The sequence below is a fragment of the Electrophorus electricus genome, chromosome 10, assembly GCF_013358815.1.
Source record: "Electrophorus electricus isolate fEleEle1 chromosome 10, fEleEle1.pri, whole genome shotgun sequence".
Classification (NCBI taxonomy): Eukaryota; Metazoa; Chordata; class Actinopteri; order Gymnotiformes; family Gymnotidae; genus Electrophorus; species Electrophorus electricus.
The window spans coordinates 5,054,688-5,075,372 of record NC_049544.1 but is presented as its reverse complement, the minus strand read 5'-3'; the positions used below and the strand labels follow the sequence as shown (position 1 = coordinate 5,075,372).

The following is a 20,685-nucleotide window of genomic DNA, read 5'->3' as shown; positions in this document are numbered from 1 at the left end:
CAGGCAGCGTTATTAAGATAAATAAATAAACAAGAAATGCCAGAATGTTTCAGTTGGTCTGATATCGGGGAGTATAGTCGTGAAATAGTCTAACTCATCATGATTTAATCAGCATTGGCTTGGTCTTCAAAGTCTCACTGCTGCATTTTGCATTCTTATTCCTAAAGGACTGAAATTCTAAAGGCATTTCGGAATTATTTTGTGTTGTGGAACTGTCATGTGATATTAGTGAATTAGTCAGTTTATGAGATGTCTTGCTGTTTGTTTTAGTAACATGAGAGACAGGGACTAAAAATCTGGATCAGCACATTCAGCACACAGTCCACCCTGTACTCAGGGATCAGAACACCTAGAAATTGATTGTGGGGACTAACTCAGCTGATGGAAGTGTGTGTAAAGGGAGTGAGTGTGCTGACAAGAGATGTCCTCACATTGACTGGTACACTTCTCTGGAACTTCCTGACAGGCCAAAGGGGACATCATCCCTCTCTCTCTCTCTCTCTTTTTCTCTCTCACTCTCCACACACACCTATCCACTTATCTATCATCATGGACATACTGTATGCCCGGTACAACCTGAAACATACTCAAAATAATGTGACTGACACAAGAAATATACTCAAAATAATGGGAATACCACACCAAAAAGTGTTCATTGAGGTGTACGTTACATTCTGTTATTGTTAACACTGATTTTATACTGTTTTATACAGTACAGATTAATCTATAGTACATGCATATTCTAAGATATTTGTTAAATATCTTGAAGGAACAACTTGAAGGAATAGTGACCAACTTTTAATTTAGCTCATAATAAGCTTTTTAAAGGCTTTTTCATTGTTCTACAATGATCACTGAGAAAGAACTCTCCACACACAAGCCCCACGGACCTTTCTAAGAATGCATTCTTGGGTTTTGTTTCAAAACCCCCATTATAACATAAATCTACAAGAAGTGAATTAAAGCATTAGCATTGCACTTTGCCTGTCATCATATATGTAACCAGAAACAAACAAGCAAACAAAAACAAAAAACCCTATAAGGATCACATATAATATATGCAACAAAAATAAATAATAAATAAAATAACTAAGATAATGCATCATATGATAACTATGATGTTGCTTCAAATTGTAAGAAATGTTATATAAAAGGTCTGTATGTGTCAAACACAAAGATATAGGTATGCAAAATGGTCTATAATGTCCATATACGAAAAATATGTTACTGCTTAAGAGGCCATAACTGACAAAACAAACAAACAAACAAACAAACAAATAAATAAATACATTTCTATAATAGTCAACATATAAACAGATGGTCATATATTATTTTTACCCAACTTTCGAATATTGGATGCCAAGGATCTAAATAAACAAATAAATAAATACTGCATTTTCACTTACTCTAAAATAACGTCCTACGGATGGCAATAAGACCTTTGGCCCTGACATTCCTGCAGCTGGGTGCCACTCTAGCTGCACACGCTTGTCACCTTCTCAGCCATCTCCACGGAATGGTGCAGGGAGAGCTCGTGCTCCAAGAACATTCTCTGCTGCTCGGAGTTCGTCAGAGTTCGTCGGAGTTCGTTCGGAGTGCGGCAGCTGAGCCAGGTGGTGAGCGTGCAGTCGATGATGCTCACACAGGCCACGGAGAGCAAGGCCAGTTGCAGGGGCAACGTCACGTCCATGCACCGAGCTTGGACTAAGGGATGTGGCATGGAACGTGTATGCGAATGCAAGATTGTGGGAAGGTATTAGGCCAGCACTGGAAGAACTGGACACAAGTTGCTGGTATCAGCAAAGCTGCTGAAGGAGGTGTTTAAGTAGAGGCCATAAACGTCTGATCTTGTAGCCATCTGTGTCTATATGCAACAACTGATGCAGTTCTGTGCAATAAGCTTTAACTTATTGTCAGTGCAGTTTTCGTCTTTGCCCACAACATGCTGCAGAATCCACAGAGCAGGAACTATGGGACAACACAGGGTCTTTAATGAGTGTTAAACAACACCTAATACAGCGCAGGATATTCAATGTCCAATAAAGGCTCATTTTCTAATACACCCAGATTTAGTGCAGTAGCTGCCACAGCAAGGACTTTTACTGTATGATATACATTTCACTTCTCCTTAAAATTAATGAATTACTGTATTAATTTCATAATAATGTCAGAAATGAGCTCTGAGCTTAAATGTTTCAGGGAATATTAAAACGTATAAAATATGTGACAAAAATGTAATGAATATATATAAATCGTGTTCTTTGCTAGTTCTGTTTATAACTTTTTATGGTTCTACCATGAGTTCTGAAAGGGTATGTAAATGCATTGAAAATAGGTATGCAAATAAGCATGCAAATTTGCCATTTTCTGAATGTATTAGAATACGAACTAATATATGCGAACATTAGGTAATTTTTTAAGTTAAAATACAGCCACTAATAATCAAATGTACATATAGATTTACGATGTTAGCGTTTTTTATATATATATATATATATATATATATATATATATATATATATATATATATATATATATATATATATATATACAGTATTTTAGTTAATCGAAGAGACACTGTGCCGTACAAACACGCCACTCTACACTGGTGTAGAGTTTGACGGGTAGGTCTGCTGAGCCAGTATGACACCTCGGTTCTCCAACACGCCCAAAGTAATACTGGACAACCCAACTCCAATTTCGAGAAGGGAAAGGACCACCAGACTCCAGACAATCTTCTGACTAGTGCACATCCTCCTTTGGACATCGTTTCTTCAGAGAGGGAGAGAGAGAGAGAGCGTCAAGGGGAGAGAACACCCTTACCACACTTCTCAAAGCTCCAAATGCTTTTGACTGCGGGCAATAGTCATTCGTTCACGCGTCCACATCTTATTTACAAGGCTACACAAATTTAGAATGTAAAAAAATGCACCAACATCATACACAGGACTGCGTCTCTCATCTTTGTTGTTTTTATATATAAGCAGTTTTTCAGTTAGCCGACTACGTCACACGACATCCACTAGTCTGTGCCGGCACGGAAAGTTGAGACATAAAAAATGTTGAAGCGAATCTGAGTCAGTTGTTGACTCTGATTAGTCAGATTTCATGCTCCTCGGTTTTCCTGCCGAGTAGTACTTTTTTTTTTTCCTCTACAGACTGAAACGTTCATATAAATCTGAACTGTTACAAAAGGATTTATAGAAATCTTTTTCTGAGATGAAAGGGTCTTTACACCCGCCTGCCATACTCTGGTGCAGGGCACTCAGTCTCTGCTTTCAGCATCCTGCTTCAGTCTGCTAGCTTGCGAAGTTGTGAATGAGTGCTGCAAAAACAGTGATCAGATCCTATTCATCTCAGGATGGGCTGCCTCAGTGCTCTTGAAAGAAGGAGTACCAGGCTGGGTGTGCTGGGTGTGCTGAAACCCACTTCTGCTTTCGCTTCTGCTGGTCGCTCTCCTCACAGGTTACTGCAGAACAGGTCCAAGTCCGGCACCTATGACCTATATCTGCTAAACAAATACAAGTGTGGAATCCAAACACCAAGAGTCTTTTAATATAAGATACAAGAAAACCAATACAAAATTGTAAACGTTGTGAATATATATGAATTTAGCCTTTCCTTTGACCCCTGTATATATCTGAAAACAATCATATGCAATAAATCATGTTGTAGGTTTTTCCTTTATGCTCAAGCCTTTGACTTGATTTCAGTTTCAAGTCTATTTGGTCCATTGAAAAGGGAAGACAGTGTAAGTTCAACCATTATTCTCATCATTCACAGTAATGTGTTGTGTCAGTGCTCCTCCAGGCAGCTGCACAGCTAACCCACAGCCCACTTACACTGTATTTGACTAACCCACAGCTCACTTACACTGTATTTGACTAACCCACAGCCCACTTACACTGTATTTGACTAACCCACCTCTCACTTACACTGTATTTGACTAACCCACAGCTCACTTACACTGTATTTGACTAACCCACAGCTCACTTACACTGTATTTGACTAACCCACCGCTCACTTACACTGTATTTGACTAACCCACCTCTCACTTACACTGTATTTGACTAACCCACCGCTCACTTACACTGTATTTGACTAACCCACCGCTCACTTACACTGTATTTGACTAACCCACAGCTCACTTACACTGTATTTGACTAACCCACCTCTCACTTACACTGTATTTGACTAACCCACCTCTCACTTACACTGTATTTGACTAACCCACCTCTCACTTACACTGTTATTTGACTAACCCACCTCTCACTTACACTGTATTTGACTAACCCACAGCCCACTTACACTGTATTTGACTAACCCACAGCTCACTTACACTGTATTTGACTAACCCACAGCTCACTTACACTGTATTTGACTAACCCACAGCTCACTTACACTGTATTTGACTAACCCACCGCTCACTTACATTGTATTTGACTAACCCACAGCTCACTTACACTGTATTTGACTAACCCACAGCCCACTTACACTGTATTTGACTAACCCACAGCCCACTTACACTGTATTTGACTAACCCACAGCTCAATTACACTGTTTGACTAACTCATAGCCCACTTGCACTGTTTTTGACTAACCTACAGCCCACTTACACTGTATTTATCCCACATCCCACTTACACTGTATTTGATTAACAGCCTGCTTATACTGTGCACATGTATAAAGACAAGTCCTTTCTCCATTGCACCTAACTCACATGACAGTTTAGTAACTTGATTTATGGGTATTTTTAAATGTGTACAGAATTTCTGTTTCAGAAGTTCTGTAATTTCAGCAAGAGCTGTTTTCTCTTTCTGATATGAAATAAGTGTGATTAGAACTTTCTCAGCAGAATGACCTTTGATGTGTATATTCCCAAAGAGTGTAAATCCCAGTCTCTAGTGAAAATAGCATCTGACAGGGCTCGGATCACCATGTCAGATTGTAGCAAATCTGTCACCAGCTGGGAAATAATGAGGTGACTCAATTTTGAGCAGTGTGAAACAGCCTTCTTTCCAGTAATAAGGTAAGGTGTATATCGTCTATGCATTCATTTTGGTAGAGAACTATGGTCATGAGAAATGTCACGGTGTATGTAATGTGTCAAATTTCTACTCCAGGAAATATGAAACACAAACCTGTGGGAAGAAACCACTTAACATGGTCACAAGGCCGAAAAATACACAACTTCAATCCTGGAGTGCAGTTGGGCCTAAAAAAAACACTACACTATAGATTGAAAGTCCAAAGCAATACCAATAATTCTTCTACTAATATTTATTATGTCTGGACCTTGTTCTTATGTGAATCACCCTAATTGAGCTAAATGTTAAAATTGCTATGGTTTATTAAAAACAGGGGCCCAAAGAGGATAAGCTCCTTCACAAAAGTCCTCTCTTTCCCAGTGAGGTTAATGATATTTTGGTATGGCTCGTGTACTTCTCCAGGCTCCTGGTATGTGCGCTGAGCTGGTGCCAGAGGGTACTTTTCCAGAGTGACTCCATGTCACAACATTCCTCAGGCCCTTACAGGGCCTCCTGCCATATATCCAGACCCACCACTGACTAAATTGATCTATCCTTTTTTTGAAACTTGAAATAGGAACTTGTTCCTACGTAAGCTGCTACAGACGGTGTACATGAGATGTTTTGTTCCTGATTATGTCAACTTTGGGTATAGGATAGAGAGTGTTTAAGTAATGTACATCTATGATATTCTGCACTTTTTTCCTGACAATAAGAATCAGCTAGAGTACCCTTATCTTTTGGATGTAGTTCCCTGGTATACATATTTATGCACATTTAAACTTAGTTATACCCCATACAATTAGAAGAGTTAAGTGTGCAAATTGAATTTCATACTTTTCAAAAGCTGAATATATAGTGCTTGTTGAACCATTCTTGATATAAATAACATATCCCTGCCTATTCGATATGGTTTCTTATTGGATAATATTGATAATAGAGACTGGTACACAAGTACACAAAACCAGTGCAAAGCATTTTAGCTCGGCACCAGTCTCAATAATAAAAGTAAACACACGCACACCAGAGCTCACCATGTCAATACTGAGAGAGATATTGAGGTCACTTAAGATCCAAATGCTGTCTAAAAATGTCACTTACAAAGTTACTGAGAGCAAGTGACAGGCTTGAGGCTGAAGGGTGCTGTGCTTGAAGCAAAGACGCAATGTGGAAAAGTTGCCAGCTATGCCTAAAATGCATGTGTATTTCATGTTTATTCAAAATAAGCAAAAAACAAAAATAAAATAAATAAAAATCCAGATAATGTGCTTGATTCAATTAAGCATTCATTCTTCAAACAGATAAAATTAGTTTATTAGTTTGGTACTCTAACAATTTTGCAATTACATTACATAAAAAGAACAGTTTAGCCAAGTTACAATATATATATATACATTTTAAAAATGCACTAGCAAAACAAGTCATGATCTGAAGTTATTGTGTCACACAAAATACTGCAATTTTCATTGAATACAAAGGCAACTATATCTGCTAAATATATCTAGAAATTCAGCTTTTGGTCCCTAAGGTACAGAGAAAGGTATTGCCATCTGCAGCATTGACCTGCAGTTCCTAGGACAGACTGGCCAGTGATCATGCAAACTACATTTCAGAGTAATTGTACAAAACATGAATCAGTTTTTATCTTTAACTATCTCCTTAAAATGTCCTCAACAGAAAAATGCAGCTTCTAAATCTGCACTCTACTTGATGTATACAGGCTCTGGACTACAAAACTAACAGAGAATTACTAATATCCAAGTAATTTTGCCCAGGGTTAAACTTAAGGGTTATATGGAAAGAAATGTTTAGAGAGGAACTGGAGAACTATTTTTGCAGTAACACCTTATAATTTAGTAACATGAGTATTTTAAGTATACATGACTATTAGTTTTGGCATAAGTAACAGCTGGTATTCAAAATCACAGAACAATGGTGAAGAACTCCAAGCCTAACCACATATTAGACAGTGTACATGTAGATAAAAATAACTGCACATTTTTCACAGTTGGAAGCAGGAACCAAAGTTGTACTCATTACTATACAGATACAGCAAGTTAAGCAAATGCAGACTCTGCACAGACTGTTATATTTCCCCCCCACATATCACCTATCCTTAATACCATTACTGTTGCATAATAGAGTAAATAAGTGTTCCATATTCGGGTAGAAACAAATCCAATTCCCACAGGCGTCCTTTTGGCTTCGGAAGCTACCCGCATGTGCTACCAAGCTTTCATAAGCCAATCAGAACTAGATAGTCCTGTATATCATCAAGACAGGCCAAATAAAAACTACAAAACAATATCTGTTGCTGAGCTTCATGCATGCCAGCAAATGCCATTCAATGCGCACATAAAAGGGCACAGCAGAACAGCCTTACACCAAGCTCAGTTCCAGCTGCTTTGTGGCCCCTATGCTTGTTTAGAGAAGGCAGAGGCCCTTAGAATCTCCATGCAATTCACTGTGATGAGGGCCCCAGTGATCAGTCTCCAGTGCTTGGTCACTGGGCTCTTCATCTTGTCCAGGGCCAGGTGGAGATCCTGGATCATGTCTCTATAGCCATCACCATACTGCATACTCCATGAATACAGGAAGTCATATGCAGGTTTCCACATTGACTGAAAGAGATTAGCAATTTAGACACAATCATAACCTAACATTTAAAAAAAAGATCTCAATAAAATATCTCAATTTTTCCAACCCTGATCATTTATGCATTTTAAAGAAAAGAGCACAAAACATTTTCAAAATAATGTAAAAATCCATTATTAGTACATTAATGGCACTTAGCTGATGCTTTTATGCAAAGCGACTTACAATTATGACTGAGCACAACTTGACCAATTGAGTGTTAAGGGTCTTGCTCAGTGGCCCAACAGTGGCAGTTTAGCAGTGGTGGGGCTTTAACCAGCAACCTTTCGAATACAAGTCAAATACCTTAACCACTGAGCTACCACTGCCCCATTGCAGAGATTTACACTGAAGATCTGCAGGTACTCACCTGGACATTGACTTCTCCACTCTTCCCCCTGTGCGGTGCCTCATAACCAGCGATCTCAGAAAGGGAAAGTCTCCCAATCTTTTCAGCCAGTTCTCTCCATCGTATGCCAATCTCAACAGCGGTGGACAAAATGACTGTGTTCTGGATTAAAAGGACTACAAGGCCCTGAGCATCCATTTTAAACAGTCCCTGTCAATGTGAAAATGATGTTATACAAACGATAATATACAGAATGATGTGTTGAAAACAAAATACTTTTCCAAAGATATTTAAAAGATAATCTCTCTCTCACATACACACATACATACACATACATACATACACACACATATATATACACACATATACATTGTGTGTGTGTATATATAATATCAATTTACAATAATTCATGATACTTACGATAATGAGTTCATGTTGGAATTTTCTGATATTTTTATCTGTGTGGCAGTCTTCCTTCAGCTTCTCAAGTACACAGGCTACCTTTTCTGCTTCTGTCTCAGCATGTCTTCTGGAGAAAGTGTCTATTGGGAGGTTTGGGTAACCAAGAGCCTCTGCAAAAGTCCTCCAACATGTTATGTGATCTGTGACTAGGGTCTGAATAGCAGAGTACATGTATGTGAGCTTCTTGAAAGGCGAGGTCATATGGTCCAACAGGGCCTGTGTTGTGACTTTAACGCCAGTGAAGTCGATTACTTGTTCCTTTGGAATGACCTTAATGTTTCTGCAGTGAACCAGACCAATTCTATCCCTGAGATAGCAAATATACCACTGCTTCACTTTAGACTGTCCAACTGATTTAATGGACTCTCGAGAGATCAGAGCAATTGTGTCACCTTTGAAGTACTCTAGAAGATAGTCTACCTTTGGCTGTCTGATGACCGATTTCAGTGCTATGCCATACCACTGTAGGTTCACTGCTGTATCTTGAAACTTCCGGACCTCTGGGACAGAGTCTTCTGGAATGGACAGAGAACACGTAACATCTTTATGATGATCTGGATGTTTCTGTCCATGTTTGTCAGTTCGCAAAGGAGCAGTCTCAGGGGAAGAGATGTAGAAGTCTGTCAAATGGAGGTCATTTGAGTCCTTCACCTGGATGGCAAGTTTGAAAGGTCCCATATCTTCACCACCTGCCCTGGATAGTTCCAATGGCAGGTGGATTACTCTACCCATTTTGAGCTGTTCATTTTTGACCTCCTTGTTCCTATCCTCAGATTTTACTTCAAAGTTTGATTCCACTATGTTGGTCACAATGTGCAAATCCTTCAGATCATATGGGTTAAACTGATGCCTTCCCCACAGATGCAGCACAACAGGGGGGAGGTTTCTGTTACCCTTGTGGATATCAGAGAAAGGAAGCCTGAGTGGAATGTTATCATGGCAAGAAATGACCTGCACAACTTTGAAAGATGGATGAATGTGCTTGGGGCCATAAATGGCAACAGTGATCTGATGGTCCAAGTAGTCCCATACTGAGGTTGCTGGTGCCTGGATGACCATAGCCTCAGCAACTGCAATAATGTACATATGAGGCTTTAGCTCCTGGAGCTTCATTTGTAACATATTTTTATATATGTAACAGTCCTTGACCTTTTCATAAGGTCCTTCTCTCCTGTGTGCAATCAGACCTACAAACGTTGTCATAACTTGACTTAAGGGGTCTTTTTTAACTTCGGCTGCCATTTTAATGTCAAGTGAGATGCTTCCCATAGCATTTAGGTTACTGACACCGACTTCTAAAAGAGGGCTTATGGTTGCCATGTAGTTACTGTTAAGTCCACGTGGTGGATCAAGGCTAGATTTGAGAGAAATTTCCTGGATATCCCCTGAGAGAACATGTCCTTGGGGAATATGAGCACATATATCAGAGTCTGGCAACTTCACCGAGCCTCCGTTGTGATCAATCTTGCAGACAATGTGTGTGTCTGCAGCTTGAGTCTGGGCCCATCCTGGACTTTGCTTCATTAGGCCGAGGTCTAAACATGACCTAGTCAACTGCCTATGGCTCAGCCATGCCATTTTGTATGCCTCCCTGTCATTTTTCAACCACTCAAAATCAGGTTTCAAGAATGGACTTTGAGCATTAGGACCCTTACCCCTTTTGGATTCCTGTTTCTCAATATTCTCAAGAATGTCTGAAGCACTCCTCCACCACCCAGATCGATTAAAGTTATTTTTCCTAACTTCCAGAGTATGGCCAAAATTGTTCTCATCTGAGGATATGCTTTCAGAATCTTCAATATTGTTACCAAACAAACCTGAGGGATCCTCCTTCAGTATAGACACACCCAAATCTGTGGGAGGTCTACAAACAATGTCATCAAGGAAAGGGTTTGACCTCGAGAGTTGGTTCCAGAAGGGATTTGTTTGTGCTGGGTGTTGGACTTCTGGATGCAGGACAGACAACTCAGAATGTTTGCCCATCTGTTGAGACATGTAGCTCCCTGGCCAAAAGAACAACATGAAAAAGAAAACTTTGCTTTTTTAGTTTAATAGACACTAATATTTATCTAACACACAACACTATATAATTATTTGTTTGCTTTACTGCAATAGTCAGTCCCAAACAGAAAAGAAATGGCAAATTCTTGATTATGTAGATATAGTTGAAGATTGTTATTTTTGCTGTATATTCAAGCAACATATTACTAAAACCACAAATTGAAGCAAAAAAAATAGGATGGTATTTTTTGCTAGCCAGTTCTGAGCACTGTGGACAAAACCTCTTTGTTTATTATAAATATATTTGTATTATTATTTTTTAGATGAAACAACTTTATAAAAGGTCCCCCAATCAGACACACATTTAAACTTTATTAAAAAAATAATCTAAGTGAAAAAAAAAAAAAAAAGATTAGTGGTGTTTGTTTCTATCTGTTTGTTTTCACCCTAAATGTGAAAAAGGTTTAGGGTATGCATTTATTTGAGGTAACAAAAAGTGTCAATTTATAGCCAAATCAACAATATTCTGAACATCAAACAGCTTGAAAACACAAAAAGAGCATGTTAGTGTATGTAATAACTAGTAACTGATACTTCTGCTGATAACCACTGCTTCCGAGAATAAATAATTAACCATTAACTAACCAATAAATAACCATTAATGACCTTCAGAGTGAAAATCTACTGTAGGCAAGATTACTCATCAGCATAACTAGGCTACATTGTAAGATACAAAACTCTCCTTATCATTTCAAAAAAGGTCAGGATAGACAGATCTGCATATTTTAAGGATGGCCAAATAAAATCCACCACTGTGACAGGAAGGGTCATGGCAAACAAACCAAGGCATAAAGTTCACTGGGACAACAAATACATGCAAAGTTTATGCATGTATTGAAGCCTCTAGAACTGCCAATAGCAAAATTATTTAAATGTGACCACAGACATATGTCTACCAATTCATTTAAATGCATGCAGACTCATTGGATGGTGCTTTACTATACAGAAAGATATAGGCAAACCAGCTACTTCAAAGAAAGGTTTCAGACATGGCAAGAAATGCTTCTAAGGTATATCAAATTACACATTTGTGTCAGAAAACAGAAAAGGTGTGGCAAAAATATTAAAAGAACATCATAGAAATGGAGATATGAATGCAAAATATATGAAAGGTGACCTTACTTGTGTGTCCAATTTCTGTCCCAACCACTTGACTATACAGCATAAATAAACATAAATTCTGTGCAAATACTTAGCAATGAGATTTTTTTCTTTAACAATACATGGTATACATTTCCAAAAAAAACCCCTCTCTTTATAATTACCATGCAAGCTGTTGTTGTTGATGGTTATGTTGTCATCTAGGTCTATCAGAGTCCCTTCTGATCGACTTCGAGTTAGAGTCCCAGTGCGGCAGATCGACTTTGCTTTAACACCTGCCATCTTTTACAGGTGAGAATAAACAAATACAGATTCAAGAAAAAAAAAAGCATACAAAATTAAAGTTAAGAAGGTAATGTATTTAACAAAATTTGAATGGGGTAAACTGTCTGTGGAATCACACTAAAATAATTAGTTTACCATGTTAAAGGAATATTTAAGTCAATATTTAAGTATCATTTTAATGGAAATATTCTAAATTTGCCTACATTGTCCGTTAGTGATGTACAAAAACAAGAATTTAAACATCTAAAAGTTCATGAGTGTGACCCTTGTAGATCATTACATCAATGCAAGCAGCCAACATGTAAACAGCTATTATAGGGAAGGAACAGAGCACGTTATTAATCAAAGGCGAATGGAACGCGACCTGCTGTTTTGAGTCGCTGTGTGCATTCACAGTTCATTCACAGCCTAATCCGTCACAGGGAGTCAGTCATTAAGTGTGTTTTACTATGCCACTGAACAAAAGCAGGTTGAGCTGGTTTGAATCTAAAAAACATAGCTTCTTCTCAGGGCTATTGGTGGAGGGAAAATAACCACGCTTATACACGCCCAAGCGCGGCCACGTCGATCCACCTGTTTGTTTTTGACTCCATAGCAGGAAGAAGATAACGTGCACTAAACAAATCCTCTATCTCTCAATTCGTGATCGCAACCAACATTAAAATTAAAAGTGATTGAAGCAGCGCGGAAAACAAACAAACAAAAACTCTATTTCTTTTACTGAAATAGATTTAAAATATCTCTTTGTTTAAATCACAACGCACACACGCCTTTTAACTGTCACACAGGTGTGCCTTTCCATACACCAGTTCGCCTATAAAATTTTCACTACAACAAGAAGAAAATCTTCTCCGTTTTTTATAAAGTTTGGTCGGGGTTGACACGGCTACAGCTCTTGCTGTTTCCAGAACACCGACACTTGATTAACAGCTACTGATTAAATGTAACTCACCTGAAATACGTTTCTTCTTCCACGTTCACTAGACAACTTTTTTAATAAATCAAGTTGGAGCGGCACCAACCATACACCTTGCACACTTTCGTCCCTGCCTACATTTGCATAGTAGGCAAATGCATTGTGGGATTAGTAGTCCTGAAAAAACATAAACGACAGTAGAACCTCAATACGGGTTTATATTCAGACTGCGTCATCCATAATCCTCTTTATTATGAAGGTATAACGTATTGCAACACCTGAAACTGAAGGTGGTTTCGGTATCTATGGAAAAAGGCTTATTTATTTGTGGTTCACAGTGTTGTTATTATGAACTCCAAATTATGGCAACATTGGTCGCCTATAGTTTTATTTTTTAAAGGCAATTTATTGGATTTATTGTTCTTAATTATTAGAATGATTATTCTTTCTCATTACGTATTTTTAGAAGGTTTTTTATCCATTGGGTCTGAAGTTGCTCGACATTTTATTTACTTCTAATTTTTTTTTGATTAAATAATAGTAGGTTTCACAGAGGAGAGCCCTTTTAACCCCGAGATGCGCACCTCTTTAATTACTTCATAAGTATTTGTTTGAACATTTTAAAAACAGTGTAAGTTTGAAATAGTGTAAAATAAAACAGGTCCTTTTTGACATATAACCCTGGAACAGTTTATAACCTAGGGATAGGGGCTCTGTGCAAGCGGCCGGACTGTGGTTGAAAACTGGATAAAGACTGACCTCTACTGGCAAACTATAGACACGAATCCGAAATCTTTGCATGAAATTCCATAAAAATGAAAGATGAACAATAAAGCAGTTCAAAGCAGTAGTAACCAGTACTCTTCTTGGAGATCTCCTTTCCTGTTAGCTCCAACCCTCATCTACCACACCTGATCCTGCTAATCAATGCTTCCCTTGGTGTTTGGAGCAGATGTTCAGGTACAGGCAAAAACTGCAGGATGGGACCTTCAGGACCACTGGTTTAAAGTATTACCCAATAATTTGATATTATCACTCAAGAATCACCCACGTAGGATATCATACATCAGTTCAACAAACAGACAAGGCTATTTATCTTTTTAATTACTTAACTTATATCTGGGTTAATTTTGTTTAATCAATTGCATTAAGAAGTGCTGCATGTTGTTTCTACTTTAGAGCAACATCAAAGCTGCATCAGACTTGAAAGTTTGGCAATCTAATTGAATTCTACCATATTTAACCCCCATTATCCTTCTTCTTCAATCTGTCAGTCAGATCCCACATAATTAAAGAACTGTGAGGTGAGAACAAAGTGAGGTGCAAAAAGGAGATATTTCTAGATGTTACTAAAGAACTTAGAATGGCTGGAATCTTGATGTGCTGCCATGTATGCAAGAGGTCCATTCTGTTAGTTCTGTTCCACTTAACCTGAAGGAGTAACGCAGCTCTTCTAAAGATGTTATTTATCTTCCCTGAGGGCTATGTTTACTTGTAATTGATGGTGTTCAGTTTATTTTCAAATAATGGGCACTGTCTACTCATCATACTGGACATACTACCAGCTGTCACCACCAGAGGTCCCTGTCCCATGAATATTAGCTGTTTTCAGGATTACCTACTGGACTCTCTGTGGGCTATCAGCGTTCATTATCTTAGCCCGTGTGTATTCTTTATCTAGACCACAATTTTTGCTTGTGTATTGTTTGTGACCTGCTTCTTGATTCTGTCTGTATTTTGGTACTTTTGCTGTCTCCAGTTACTTCTTGGTTTTGATCATTTTTGCCGGTGCCTCTAACTTTGCCTTTTGCTCTGTGTTTTTTTGCCTTGACTGTGTCTTTATTAAAACTGCTATAATGAAGCTTTCTGATCAGATTTCCAGGGGCATCCAATGCAAAGACTGAAGATCCAAAGTTCAAATTCTTTTGTTATTTTAAAGTGAAATATATTCAGCTAGTATGAGCTACAATTACAGTTTATTTGATCTCAAACAAGATTTTATTTTTCTATATTTACATTTACATTTACAGCATCTAGCAGATGCTCTTATCCAGACCAACTTACAAAAGTGCTTTGTCATTTACTCATAAAATACATCCTAGCCAGTACAGCAGGTTAGAATCCAATATACAAACGATCTAGAATACTGTAGAAATACAGTGATCACTGCTGATGCCTAGAAGTACAAAATACATAAGGTCTCTCTTATGATAGGTGTAATGAACTATAAGTGCTAGAGTTTGTTAAACAACATCAGTGTACTAAACCCTACAATAAGTATTAATTTAGTCAGTTAATATGGGAGCAGGGTCAGTTGGTATTTAAATATTCCACGAATAGTTGGGTCTTCAGTTTGCATTTTATTCTGTATAAATTATCTTTTCTTCATCTTGTGATGCTTAAGTTCCAATCTGATATTCAAGATTAGGCCCAAACTATGTAAGAGGACTGGATGCACAGAGATTATACAGAGCAGGAATGTTTTGTTTTAGAGGCACATATTTAGCCTGTTATGTCCTCTGATATGTTAATGCTAGATGTGGGTGTAGATATGAGTTTGATTGGGTCTTTCAGGTGGGGGGGTTATGCTAATATGATAATAGGGTCATACCTAAAATAGAATCATAACACGCTTCTACCCTGTGCTACAGTAGGCAAACTGATAAATAGGTGCGTACACAGGTAGATGTGTGTCTCTTGCATCACACAAAGCACTATTTTTGAACAGGTTCCTTATTTTAGTGTACATGAAACCACACTCAACTCACATTGTTCCAAGCACAGTTTTATATTAAAAATGTTATGTCTAAGGTAATTTACATAAAATGTAGTCTGACCATAAACAGCTTTTCAGAAAAAAGGAGGTGGGTGAGACAAACCACAGATAACCCAACAGCTCTATATCAGGCGAGGATTTTAACGGCGTTTTTTTTTTTTGTGTGTGTGTGATATTTGACACCATGCTGAAGTCATGTTCCTTTGAGCCTATGTGACAGCATATAAAGCTCCTGATGAATGAAAATTGAGCTTTCTCTTGTCCTTGATTGTGACCACAGCACATTAAGAAGTCCTGAAAATGTATTTCTTCCTTAAATTTTGCCATTTAAAACAAAACAGCTATGCTATACTTATCCACCCACCACATCTTTAGTTTCAGACCTTTTTGTAGGGCCTTACTAAAGTTAGTTAACAACCTTCACTTCAGTATTCCATACAAACAGAATCTGTATTAGTGAACCTGTTGTTATTTGCTATTGACTGATACTCATTAACTAGTAATTACTAGGTAACTGCATAAGAGACATTTTTAATAAAAATGAAAAGGGCAGAAAACACTGAAATTTTGATGTTGCTAAATTTCATTACATGTGTTTCTTTGATTTAATTCAAAAGCAAACTTTAACACAACATACACTCTTTCCAGTTAATTTTCAATAGAAATTTTCCAATATGGATACTGAAGTACAGATTATGTTTACTACAAATGGCAGCCTGGTCCCAAATTACAGCTTCATCTTCAATACATAATATCAATACACAATATCAATACATAAAATTATTGCTTTGTAAGCACTGCATCCTGTGGTCACTGAATGTTGTATTAATTGCATCATTTACTCCATAAAAAGAAAGTCAATTTATTTATATAGCACTTTTTATACATTTTTTACAATGCCTTTTATGACAAAGCAGCTTTACAAATGTCCTAGCCCAAGCCCTCAGTGAGCAAGCCAAGGGTGACAGTAGCAAGGAGAAACTCCCTAGAGCATGAAGAAACCTTGAGAACCCAAGACTCGAAGGGGGGCAGCAATCCTCCTCCATTCTGTTCTCAGGAAGTCAAAGTTAGCAACTCCACTGGGGATAAAAGCAAGGAAAGGTTCTAAGACATTCTAGCTGTATTCTTAGGATGATAGAAGGCTGCTTTGGTGATTGATTTGATGTGCCTAGTAAATGTGAGATCTGAGTCTTTTTCTAAATAGGTCTATAGTTTTGAGATCCCTAGACTCAACATCTGCCTTGATTTCCCCCCCCCGTTACCAAATACCTTCTTGTTTGGTCTTTAACTCTGTCTTGGCCCAAGTATTTATGTGCTCCAGAGTATGTTTATTGAGCTGTAATCATCCAGTGAGAGAGCTAGGAATGGCACTGTGTCATCTACAAATATGGTAACGAATTTAGATTTACTTTAGAATTTGTATTAATGTGAGCATATAAAGGTCAAATAAAGGTGAACCAAGAACTAGTCCCTGAGGGATTCCACATTACAGCCACCCTATGAGATCCATAACTGCCAATACTGACAAGGTAACTCTAGCCTTCTAAACATGGCCCAAACCATTTGAAGACAGTTCCTGACAGTCCTACCAATTTTCAATTGTCCATAATTTTGTGATATACAGTCTCACATTCAAGACTAAGCTCTAGCAATACGAGGACTGACCTGTTAACAGAGTCAGCATTAAGGCATTCATCATTTAGTACCTTATGAGAGCAGTCTCAGTATTGTGGTGGGGTCAGAAACCCATTTGGAATTTGTCAAGATAACCATTTACATAAAAAGGTTAATTGGTTTCATACCACTCTCAATTACCGTACTTACAGAATGAAGAATGAGACAGGTTTGTAGGTGTTAAGTATAGACGCAGCCAGAGTTTTCTTTGGTTTAATTACAGCTGCTTTTAGTGATTTGCAGAAAGTTTAGGCCTTTTGGGGGAAAAGGCCTAATAGGAATGAGCCATTAACTACTTGCAGCAGATCAACTACTATAGACTTGAGTACATTTGAGAAAGTCAGTTATCCAAGTATCAACGCAACATAACACTGTACCTTGGGGTAAACACAGAAGGAAGTCACATAAATACATGCACGAATACTCAGCCTAGGATGGAAACAGCCCTAGGAACTATTTTAATCAAATCATCACTACAGGGACTTCAACTCAGGTTGTGAGCAGACACACCAATATAATAAGGGAAATGTTTTACAGAAGGAATGAAACAATCCAACCTTTGCTAGGCTTACTGGCTTAAGGGAATGTGTAAAAAACAAAAACAAAAAAGAACACCTTATAATCACTACAATTCACTCAATCTAAATCAAATAATGCACTCATTACAAATAAATTCCCAAGTTATCACATCACCCCTCACAATTCCACACAAAATAACACCCTTCCCACCCAAGTCCATAAGCTAGCCAAAGAGAGTGGGTAAAGGGAATTTAAAATACAATCCTCACACATACTTTGGCTGGGAGTAGGCACAACCTACCACACAATGAGAAGAGTCAGACGCATGAATGGAATCTCAGTTCCCGCTTCATGGTCGACAACATGACATGACAACACCTCCCATGCTTGTGAAGCCCACAGTTGAGCAGTCTGTGCCAGATCCTTGATCGGCTCAGCAGGTGTTGCGCCAATAGTGTAGCTGCTGTTATTCTTCGGCTCATAAACTGTTTCCTCTCACCCCCTCGTTCATTGATTCGCTCCTCCACTGGTACACTCCCTGTTTGCTTCTCAGTTGCCTTTCCTCTAGTTACCACCTGTAGTCTTTAGGAGTCTCTATTTAAAATTAATCCCACCCTCCAATGGCCAGTGCTGGCCTGGGGCACCATCAAACAATAATGAGTCTAATCACAGGTCCCCTGATTGGTCCCAAAGCACCCAGAACAAAGAGTTACACCCCACTCAAATACACACATCTGGCACCATCCACATTTTAACCTTGTCAGTCACTGACAAGTTCACCAAAATGGCAGTCTTCCTCTCTAAAATAGGCTGGGAATGGCCAAACATCAGGTCCATTTGCATTCTCAGGAACAATGTTGACAAATTCCAAACATTGGAACAGCTCTCACCAGCATTATTATCAATCCTCCCTTCTGCAGGTGCACCTTGTGGTATCAACAGACATGGCTTCAAAGCACTGGCATGCAAAATGTCTCCTTTCCCCATTCTCCGGAGCTGTCTACTGATCAAAGACAGTCTCACCTACTCGGCCTGTAACTACGTACACAGCTGGATTCCAAAACCCACTCAATTTACCCCTAACTTGCCTTACCTGGTTTCTAATCCACACTTTCTCCTGACAGTAGGAGAGCAGTCCCAGCTCTACGATCATAAATATGCTTGCATTGGGTAGCAGCCTTCTCGGTGATCAACTGGAAAACAACCTTTGGTTTTGTTCCTGTATTCACTCTTATTGAGTACCCACTATATCTAGAGCAATATGGACAGCTAAAAAATTATTTTCAACACCAGTTAACTTGTATTTATTTAAAATAAATCAGGGTAAACCCCACCCTTCAATGTCCATTGCTGGCCTGGAGCGCCATTAAACAATGAGTATAATCACAGATCCCTCCTGGCTGGTGCAAAAGTTTTAATCACAAAGCAGCCAGAACAAAGAACACCATAGTCCAAATACTTACATCTGGGAAAGGTGATTTAATTATGCAAAACTGGTTCCTCAAGTGTGTGTTGATTGTATTAAATTCTTACATAATAATGATTTATTATTATTAATAATAAATATTCCTTGGCATTATCTACATAGAAGTTAAAGTCATCGTGAATCAGTCAATATTGATGGAGATAACTAATAGTATTACAGCAAATCAATTAACCTTGAACAGTATTTTGGAGATCTGTAAATGATTAAAAATAGGATTCTTGGAGGTCTTTTCAGTACAAGATACAATTATTCAAAAGAATGTTCTTAAGGAAAATCCCATAGCATTTCAATGTCTCTTTGAATAAAGCATCTGCACCCCTTCCTCTTTTTTTTGCCAATTTGCCATGTATTCATAAAGCAGACGTTTGTCTGTTGAGAACAGCTGCATTACTGTCTTCCGCTAACTACAGTTCAGTTAGATGCATTAAGTCTAGTCTGTATGAGCTTATAAGATCATATTTGTTGGCTGGAGACCTGATGTTAAGATGTACTACCTTGGTATGAGAGTGATGTTCCACAGATATCAGACTAGACTTTTTTGCATGCTGAATAAGTCATATTCTTTGTATTGCTGATTAAATTTGGATAAGTTACTCAAATGAAATCAGATAGGTTACTCAAATGTTTTAAAAACCCCAGATTGTTCTTATAACAGCTGTTAGTGTCATCTTTCCTAAAGGTACCCTGCCATTCTTATCACTAAACTCTATGGTGCTTGTGAGGGTCATGTACAAGGCTTTTGCTGCTGATATTGGAGTGGTCAAAGAGATCTTTCAGTCTGGCCAGAGAGTTTAGTGCCTGCACACACCGGTTCCTGCATCTTCTATGAAATGTCCAGAGGAGGGTGCATAGAGAGATGGTGGAGATTGAAAGAGTTGATTTTGAGTTCTTGTGATGGTTAAAGTAAGTCCTCGGTGGAGATTCTGGTGTGGTTGCTTGCTTAGTCATTGCAAGTATAATGTTTAAACCTTGATCACTTTCCAGTCTGTGCATTCAAATAACACTGTAAGGATTTGTTTGCTGATTTTCATGAGAGTTCTCATTAAACATCAAAGTGATCAACAGCAAAAAACTCATCACATTATTGGCATGGTCAGACGCCCATTCCTTAATAAAATTAATTTCCTTTCCTAATCATTTGTTGGGTTCAGAGTCTAATCATTGTGCACTGTCGTTTCTTACAACTAGAAATATCTGTGTTGATCTCTGCTTCAACATGCCCATAAACACTAGTGTGCCAGTATTAGAGAGGAGCTGAACACAGAAGAAGCCCAATCTTGGAGGTTTAAATGGCCATGCCTTATCGTCTTCTCCTTAACAGAAGATGAGAAAGCAGAGAAGCCCACATCAAAGGACAGGAAGTAAATTATCATCATCTGTTATGGTACTTTAGCC

At 38.3% G+C, this 20,685-nt stretch overlaps 1 protein-coding gene across 1 annotated transcript; it reads right to left on the bottom strand.

Moving 5' to 3' along the window:
• Nucleotides 1-6,444: 6,444 nt before the first annotated feature.
• On the bottom strand, nt 6,445-12,936 carry macc1 (MET transcriptional regulator MACC1). The gene is made up of 5 exons (XM_027000049.2): nt 12,872-12,936; nt 11,799-11,916; nt 8,431-10,475; nt 8,032-8,220; nt 6,445-7,648 (listed from the first exon to the last, which is right to left on the bottom strand). Exons 2-5 carry the CDS (start codon nt 11,914-11,916, stop codon nt 7,442-7,444), a joined length of 2,559 nt encoding a protein of 852 aa, XP_026855850.2. The 5' UTR covers nt 12,872-12,936; the 3' UTR covers nt 6,445-7,441.
• Nucleotides 12,937-20,685: the final 7,749 nt, after the last annotated feature.

Excerpts from the sequence above, each read along its gene's own strand:
- macc1 (XM_027000049.2), bottom strand. The coding sequence starts at position 11,916 with ATGGCAGGTGTTAAAGCAAAGTCGATCTGCCGCACTGGGACTCTAACT. Across the intron at positions 10,476-11,798 it reads CAACAACAACAGCTTGCATG|GGAGCTACATGTCTCAACAG; the intron begins GTAATTATAAAG and ends TCTTTTGGCCAG. Across the intron at positions 8,221-8,430 it reads TCCAACATGAACTCATTATC|GGACTGTTTAAAATGGATGC; the intron begins GTAAGTATCATG and ends TCACATTGACAG.